Genomic DNA, 9,461 nt, shown 5'->3' with positions numbered 1-9,461 from the left:
TGGTATAGTGTCTTGTAGCTATCAAGAGAAAAAGAGGAGTCTGATTCAGGAAGATTAATGATGATTTATAAAGGAAGCCATCCTGTACCTTCTGTCTGACAGAGTGGAGTTATAGCCTTCAAGAATTGCCCAAGGAGTTAGGAACTTTTTTCTTTGAGATTTTATGCCAAATAGCTTTAGATTAAATATTTTGCAAGACAGAGCAAGGGAAAAATGAGTCAAAATTTTGTATTTGTACCAAACGTGACATTCCTATTTTTATTTTGCTTTTTAAAAAAATTAATGACAATTATGGAAATTAGATAGCTTAAAGAAAGGAATAACTTAAAATGGGGTGGCAACATGAGAATTGCTAATAAAAATAATACATAATTTATATTTCATTGAAGTAAAGGATCTCTTTACTAGTGTAGTTGATACTGGGCAGGTAGTGTTTTTAGGGACATATTCTTCCATTTCAGCCTCTTTTTTTCCTGGCTGGTTTGGCTCAGTGGATTGAGCGTCGGCCTGTGAGCTAAGTGTCGCTGGTTCGATCTTCCAGTCAGGGCACATCAGAGAAGGAAAACTCTGACTCCAAAAAACCTCCGCTGCCTTGCGGCATACTTCTTCAGGGGAAAGGCTAAGGGAGTAAACCCCGACAGAAAATCCGGAGCCGGAGTCCCTAAGACGGTTTGATGTTGTAGTCAACACCGGCAACTCCTGCGGCGCACCTGAACCCAAGCTGTATCGACTCCGTCTTTCCCTTGGATCCTTCAGCTGCGAAGAGAGGGGGGGTCTGCTGCATGGGCAACAGCTGGCCCTCCATATCACCCTGCCCAGGCTCTGTAGCTTCAGCTTCACTGGAGAGGACACTCCAGCATCATCGCAAGATGTCGATTCAACACGGGAGGCGACAGATACCGTGTCACTCCCGAGTCGGACTGCACAGCCATTCTCGGCGGTGCAGATAGACTCTTAAGAAGCTACACCATCGTCTTTCGAGACAGACGGCTGCCGACGACGAGCCTCTTTTGCTCCCCTCCCTGGAAAGAGGAGGGTGTGTGTGGTGCCTGTGAGGTAGGCAGAAAACACCGTGAAGATATCAGATTTTGGAAAGGTGGGGAATAAGAGTATCAGGTTACTACTAGCTCTGCACTTACTAATTCTGTGACCTTGGACAAGCTAGTTGATCTCTGTGATTCATAGTTTCCCCATCTGAAAATTATACTAACCATTGATTTACATGCCAACTAGATTGGATATGATATATTTTTATTATTTATTAATATATTCATTTAAAAAATGTGTTTATTTTTGAGCTGAAACCAAAGCACTTTATTACTGATTTTAGTTTATTTATTTACTTTTGGTTAATTTAATTTTTTATTTTTTAAAATTATATTTTATTGTTTATACAGTTACAATTGTTGCATATTTTCCCCCTTTGTCCCCCACCACCCAGCCCTCCCACTCCATCAGTCAATTCCCACACCCTTGTGCATGTCCATGGGTCCTGCGTACATACTCTTTGGCTACTCTATTCCCTATGCTGCACTTCACATCTCCATGGCTATTCTGTAACTACCAATTTGTACTTCTTAATCCCTTCACCTTTTCCTTGACCCCCTCCCATATAGCTACCATCAAAATATTCTCTGAATCTATGATTCTATTTCTGTTCTACTTGTTTATTTTGTTTTTTAGATTCAATTGTTGAGAGATATGTATTTATTGCCATTTTACTGTTCATATTTTAAATATCTTCTTCTTAAAGAAGAGCTTTTAACATCTTATTTAATACTGGTTTGGTGATGATGAACTCCTTTAGCTTTTTCTTGTCTGGGAAACTCTTTATTTATCTGTTGATTCTAAATAATAGCTTTGCTGGGAGGAATGATCTTGGATGTAGGTCCTTGCTTTTCATCACTTTGAATATTTCTTGCCAATCTCTTCTAGCCTGGAAAGTTTCTTTTGAGAAATCAGCTGACAGTCTTATGGGGGCTCCCTTGTAGACTTTTAATTATGATGTGTCTTGGAGTGGGCCTCTTTGGGTCCATTTTGTCTTTGTACTTCCTGGACTTGTATGTCTATTTCCTTCACCAAGTTAGGGAAGTTTTCTTTCATTATTTTTTCAAATAAGTCTCCAATTTCTTGCTCTTTGTCCTTTCCTTTCGGCACCCCTATGATGTGAATGTTGGTATGCTTGAAGTTGTCCCAGAGGCTCCTTACACTATCCTCATGTTTTCTTTTGTTTTTTGTTTTTTTTTTTTTGGATTCTTTTTTCTTCTTTATGCTATTATGATTGGCTGTTTTTTGCTTCTTTATATTCCAAATCATCGATTTTATTCTCAGCTTCATCCACTCTCCTATTGATATCCTGTAAATTGTTCTTTATTTCAATTAGTGTATCCTTCATTTCTGACTGCACTTTTTTTATGCTGCTGAGATCCTCACTAAGTTCCTTGAGCATCCTTATAATCAGTGTTTTGCACTCTGCATTTGATAGATTGCTTTTCTTCATTTTGTTTAGTTCTTTTTCTGGAATTCTGTTCTGTTCTTTCATTTGGGTCATGTTTGTCTCCTTATTTTGGCAGCCTCCCTGTGTTTGCTTTTGTGTATCAGGTAGAGCTACTACATCTTCCAGGCTTGAGAGAGTAGCTTACTGTAATAGGTGTCCTGTAGTGTCCAGTGGCACAACCTCTCCTATCACCCATGCAGGGTACTCAAGCTGTGCCCACTGTATGGACTTGTTTGTGCTCCTCTTTTAGTTGGGCCTTGATTGCTTTTGGCAAGTCTAAGGTCAGCCACCACCTGTGTACTGTTTGGGGTCACAAAGCACTAGCTACAAAGCAATCTACAGATGGCTGCTACTTTGCTTGGCTTGGAAGTATGCAGGAGAGGCCAAGTTGTGAACCAAGGCTGGGAGCTGTTAGTGCTGGGCCTGGGGCAACTTAGTGAGAGTTATGGGGCTCACTGAAGCCATATCCAGATTGTTTGAGAGAATTTAGGAAAATCTGAAGCATGAGCCAAGGCAAGCCATTCATATGGAAAAGCCACTGTAAACAGCTTGAATGGGCCTAAAAATTGAGTGAGGCAGGGCCATAGGGAATCACCAGGGTGAGGAAAACAGTGTGAGCCAGGTTGATGGAGTTTCATATATGGCCCCCACCTTTTGGCTCTGTGCAGGAGGGCTTAGAAAAGGAACAGTAGCCTCTGCCAGCACTTCTGTCTGGGAAAAAGCTGCTGCCAGCTCTCATCCTGATGCCAGACAATTCAGTTCCTCCCTGTATATCTCTGATGCCTTTCAATCTGCTGCATTGGCATTGCAACTCAGAGGGAGTGAGTCTGGGCAAATCTGTGCATTGGCCCTTTAAGAGGAACTGCTTGGGATTCCAGCAGTTTCTGTCTTCCACAGACTTAATTCCTGTTGGTTTAACCAGCCAGAAGTTATGAAGACTTCCTGGCACTGGAACCCTGGGCTGTGGGGGCCTGGTGTGAGGCTGAGACCATTACTTCTGAGATATATCTTCTGATTTTTAACCACCACACGTGGATGTGGGACCAGCCTGTTCTGCATCTCCAGCCCTCCTACCAGCCTCAATGTGGTTTCTTGTTTAATTTCATGGTTGTAGGTCTTCCATTCAGCTTGACTTTGGATGGTTCTGAGTGATGGTGGTTCTATAGTTTAGTTGTAATTTTGATGTGGTTGTGTGAAAAGGCAAGATATGTTTACCTACGCCAACATCTTGACCGGAAGTCCTGTTGCTATTATTAATAGTGGATTTGCATACCAGAAAACGAAAAGTATGTAAGACAGGGATGTTAATTGCTTTAAGAACACTTTCAGCAGCTTATCAGGCTGCAAAATAATTCACAAGAGGCCATTAAGGCCCTTGAGAAATACCTGGAAATTCTGAAAGAGTTAATATGCATTTGGAAATGTTCCTACACAAAAGAACACAGAACTCTGTGATATTCTTAACTAACTTTTTACAAATTTCAACTGTTTCCCCCCTCATTCTAGTCTATTTTTTAATCCTGAAATGTGTACATTATGCAGTTTTATAGTTATTTTAATCTTACTATTAATTGTGTGTCAGCTACTTTGTGGCTGTTTAAGCAGAACGTTGATTTAATCTCTGTTTCTCATTTCTTCTTGTTCCAGGCAATGGGCCTCAGCATGACCGTTGCTGTACTTACAATGAAAACAACCTGGTGGATGGCGTCTATTGTCTCCCAATAGGACACTGGATCGAGGCCACTGGGCACACCAATGAGATGAAGCACACAACAGACTTCTATTTTAATATTGCAGGTCACCAAGCCATGCATTACTCAAGGTAAAAATAGTGCCATGTTTATAAACATAGAAATAGGACAGGAGGGAGCATTAGGACCATGGAAATACTTACTGCATTTAAGATTGCTGTGTCTTCCTTCGGAGGGATCCTTAGTCCTACAGTTCTTTGAGGGGGTAAATTATAGTGAATCACTGCGTGAGCTTTTCTAGGTCTAGATGTGAAGGATCATTTTAATAGAATTTTTCATTAAACACATACCCTGGTAGCCACATGTTTTTGACCGGACAGTAGTTAGACAGTCTTTGTACTTAGATAGTGAATTAAAAATAAAAACTGGGTGAAAATATCCTAGGCCAGTATTTGAATCTTGTATGCTTCTGACCAAACAAAAATTAGTGTTTCTTTATAAAATCTTATTCAGATAAACATGGGTGAACATTTAGACATAAACCAAGATTGGATGTGATTATTTGCTCTATTACTTATTAATATACTCACTTTTATATATTTGTTTCTGTAATTATTATAGTAGCAATATATGCCCTATTGAAATTCAAACACAAGAGGATGCTAAATGAAAAGTAAGGTTTACTACATTTTTTTAAATTCCCATTCATCAGAAATAACTATATTTACCCATTTATTGTTAGTTTTTGTGGAGGTTAAATCCAAGTCTTAAATAAGGTACATGTACTGGATTTGTTAGTGTACCAATTTAAAAACAGCTAGAGATTCCCTCCATGACATGAGAAAAATTTACTGGTTCTCTTGTCCCATTCCCAGTCCTTTGCAGACTCATTTAAACAATTCTTTTGTTACTTAAGTTCATAAAAGTTCTGTTTCTTGACCCATACATTTTTGACACTGCCTCTTGGTTTTATACTGCGTAAGATCAGAGACGTACTGCTCTTCTATATTTCTCCACATTTATATTCACCTACTAATTCCTGTTTTTTATTACCTTTACATTTCCAGGTTTATAGAATTTACATTTAATTTAGTAAATATAAATAAGTATTTCATACTTTGGTGATCTCAACTTTCAAACCAATATCCAACATATAAGATACTATGTATGTTATTTAGTGTAGAACATTCAGTGTTTGTCTCATGTTCTTAAAAATTGTATTGCTTCGAAGGAGAGAGAATTAATACTAACAGGGTGGTGAGAGATAGGAGAGGGAGGGAGAATGCAACTTCATCATAGTGTTAGGGAATCAATAATCTCGGAGGCACCTTTCTTATATATTCATGCTAGCTCCTGGTCCTGCAGATGGATAGGAGGCAGATCACGAGGAATCAGTTAAGCATGACTCATGGTTTTATGGTCTGAGCAGTGGATTAATGGTGTTGCCTGTTACTGAGATGGAGAAGACTGAGAGATGAGTAGTTTGGGGTAGGGACCGAGATACAAATTCTATTTTAGATATTACCTTTGAAATGTATGTTAGAATGCAGAAATAAAGATCAATTTGATTTGTGAAACTTTGGGGAGAGGTTGGAAATGTAGAGATAAAATAGATGACATTTCAAGGGATGAGAGTTGATGAGATCATTTAGCAACTGAGTGTAACGTAGAAGAGAAGAAGTGAAAATACAGGCTTTGGGGACACATAATTTAGAGACCAAGGAGAAGAGGATCCAGAGAAAAGAATGAGAAAGAGCCCCCATTGAGATGTTTGGACATTTAATGAGAATGTGTTTATGGGTTATCTTTCATTTATCCTGAACCACATTTCCTGAACCCTATTATCTGAAAAGTCATGCCTTAGGGTCTAGGGATTTTCTTCTATTTGATAATTTCTCCCTTTTGTGGTCTTTATTCTGTCAATAAAGATACTTCTGAGATGGATGCTTTTATATCCTATTCTGGACTTAAAAAAAATTAATGTCACCTTCTGGTTTTATTGTTTTATATTTTGGGGTTACTTCATTTTTTTCCAACTTGACTATTTTTTTCATAATTTTTGTAATTGAATTCTTAGTTTTTATGGACTCTGACTTACTGTGTTATTTCCTATTTGCATATTGTTTTAGCTTATGAATGAATATATTCTTTAACCTGTCAGAATAGTATGGAAAATTATTTAAAAATTCTCATATCTTACTGGATCTACCTTGTTTCCTCCTGAATAAGCTGACTTCTGTTCATTTGACCTTTTTCTCTTGTGGTGTTAGTTTTTCAAATAACTGGTTATATTCAGTTATTCATGATTATTGTATGAGACTAGGTTGATTATTAAATGTGGCTGGCACTGCCATTATTAGTTTCTTTACCTATGGGAGTGTTGTTCTAAGCTGGGTGCCTATGGGCAGGTCATGTCTCCCTGTACAGACAGGAAGCAGTCAGCCTGGGCACTGCTGCCCCCCACCCCCTTAAATGAAAAAAGGAGAACCTGCGTAGGGCACACCTCTCACTCTGATAGCTTTTGCACCTTAAGTAGTTGTTTTTAAGGAAGGTATTTCTTCAGCTTCACAATCAGTATCTTGACTGTATGTGAGGTATGCATCATGATTCAGGTACTCAACTATGCCAAAAAGGTTACATTTCTTTATTTTCTTTAAAGCAACTTAGTTTTTAAAAATCTGTAATTTTTAATTATATTTTATTGATTATGCTATTACAGTTGTCCTGATTATTCCCCCATGCCCCCTCCACCTAACACCCCCCACTCCCTCAGAAAATCCCCCCAGCATTGTGCAAGTCCATGGATCCGGCATATAAGTTCTTTGGCTACTCCATTTCCTATACTGTACTTACATCCCCATGGCTGTTCCGTAACTACCTATCTGTACTTCTTAATCCCCTCACCTCTTCACCCCTTCTTCCACACTCCCCTACTATCTGGCAACCATCAAAACACTCTCTGTATCCATGATTCTATCTCTGTTCTTCTTGTTTACTTAGTTTGTCTTTTAGATTAAATTGTTGATATGTATTTTTTGCCATTTTATTATTCATAGTTTTGATCTCCTTTTTGTTAAGAAAAGCCCCTTTAACATTTCATATAATGGTTTGGTGTGATGAACTCCTTTAGTTTTTTCTTGTCTGGGAAGCTCTTTATCTGCCCTTCCATTCTAAACGATAACTTTGCTGGATAAAGCGATCTTGGCTGTAGGACCCTGCTTTTCATGACTTTGAATATCTCTTGCCAATCCTTTCTATCCCGCAAAGTTTCTTTTGAGAAATCAGCTGACAGTCTAATGGGAAGTTGTAGGTAACTAATTTCTTTTCTCTTGCTGCTTTTAAGATTCTCTCTTTATCTTTAACCTTTGGCATTTTAATTATGATGTATCCTGGAGTGGGCCTCTTTGCATTCATTTTGTTTGCGATTCTGTGCTTCCTGGACTTGTATGTCTGATTTTTTTCACCAAATTAAGGATGTTTTCTTTCATTATTTTCTCAAGTAGGTTTCCAATTCCTTGCTCTTTCTCTTCTCCTCTGGCACACCTGTGATGCAAATGTTGGACTTCTTGAAGTTGTCCGAGAGGCTGCCTATAGTATCGTCATTTGTTTTGGATTCTTATTTCTTCTTGTTGTTCTGATTGGTTGTTTTTTGTTTCCTTATTCTAAATCATTGGTTTGAGTCTTGGCTTCATCCATTCTCCTATTGTTTCCCTGTAAATTGTTCTTTATTTCAATTAGTTTATCCTTAGTTTCTATCTGGATCTTTTTTATGCTGCTGAGGTCCTAAGTTCTTTGAGCATCCTTATAACCAGTGTTTTGAACTCTGCATCTGATAGATTGCTTATCTTCATTTCATTTAGCTCTTTTTGGAGTTTTGTTCTGTTCTTACATGTTTCTTTGTCTCCTAATTTTGGCAGCCTCCCTGTGTTTGTTTTATATACTATGTAGAACTGCTTTGACTCTGTGTCTTGGTAGTGTGGCCTAATGTAGTAGGTGTCCTGTAGGGTCCAGTGGCACAGCCTCCCCTATAACCCAAGCTTGGTACTCGAGAATGTGCCTTTTGTGTGGGCTGAGTATACCCTCCTCTGGTAGTTGAGCCTTGTTTGCTGTTGGCAGATAAATGGAGAGATTTACCCAGGCCAGTCAACTGCAAGACTGTGACCACTGAACACCAACCTCCACCCTCTGTGGTTGATCAGTTGTGTAGGGGCAGGGTGGTGGTGCTCTGATGTAGTCTGTAGCTGTCCACTGGATGCACAGGCTTTGGGGTTTCCAGAGTGGTGCAGGCAAGGTCAGCCCCCACTTGTATTATGCCCGGAGCCACTCTGCCTGAGCTATAAGCAATCTGAGATGGCTGCTATTTGTGCTGGTCTCAGAGATTCCCAGGCAAAGCCAAGCTATGAATCTAGGCTGGCTACTGCTAGTGCTGGACCTGGGGTTCACAGAGGCCAGCTGTTGCTTGTTTGATAGAATTTAGGAAGTTGTGAAGCATGACCAAGACCAGCCATTCATAAGGAAAAGCAGCTTGGGTGGGCCCACAAATTGGGTGGGGTGGAGTCTGTGGGGATCTTCAAGGTTGGTTAAACAGTGATAGCCAGATTGATGGAGTCTCCGATATGGCACCAGGGTTCAGAAAAGAGACAATGGCCTCTGCTTGCCTTGATGCCAGACATTTCAGTTCCTCTTCTTATGACACTGGTGCTTTTCAAGCTGCTACCTTGGTGCTGGAGTTCAGTGGGTGTGTGTCTGAGTAGGTGAGTCTGTGTGTGGGATTTTTAAGAGGAGCTGCTTGGGGCTCAAGAAGTTTCTTCCACTGACTCAATCCCTGCTGGTTTTTGCAGCCAGAAGTTGTGGGGACTTATCTTCCTGGCATTGGAACCCTGGGCTGGGGAGCCTGGTGTTGGGCTGGAACTCCTCACTACAGAGATATCCCTCTTGAATTTTTATCTACCAGGGTAGATAAAAATTCAAGAGTGAATTTTTATCTACCAGGGTGAGGGACCAGCCCTTCCAGGTCGGTGCCCCTCCTACCAGTCTGGATGGATGTGGTTTTTTTAATTCTGTAGTTGTCAGACTTCCATTCAACTAAATTTCTGATGGTTCTGAGTGATGGTTGTTCTATAGTTTAGTTGTAATTTTGATGTAGTTGTGTGAGGAGGCAAGCTATGACTGCCTAGGCCGCCATCTTGACCAGAAGTCCTGCACTTAGTTTTATATCAGCAAGTCTCTATCCCTCTGAATTATCAAGTAATCCAACCTATTATTACCCTCCT

General features: G+C 39.8%; 1 protein-coding gene across 2 annotated transcripts in view; it reads left to right on the top strand.

The window, feature by feature from the left end:
- Positions 1-9,461, top strand: part of EPM2A (EPM2A glucan phosphatase, laforin) — a 79,748-nt gene that overhangs the window by 24,494 nt on the left and 45,793 nt on the right. For both annotated transcript variants that reach the window (XM_090280682.1, XM_090280683.1), the window contains exon 2: positions 4,145-4,319. In XM_090280682.1, the coding sequence (XP_090136808.1) occupies positions 4,145-4,319 (175 nt within the window). The remainder of the gene's footprint in view (positions 1-4,144; positions 4,320-9,461) is intronic.

This window comes from Furipterus horrens, unplaced genomic scaffold (genome assembly GCF_987537825.1).
Source record: "Furipterus horrens unplaced genomic scaffold, mFurHor1.1.pri manual_scaffold_6, whole genome shotgun sequence".
NCBI lineage: Eukaryota > Metazoa > Chordata > Mammalia > Chiroptera > Furipteridae > Furipterus > Furipterus horrens.
This window is presented reverse-complemented; position numbering and strand designations above follow the sequence as displayed.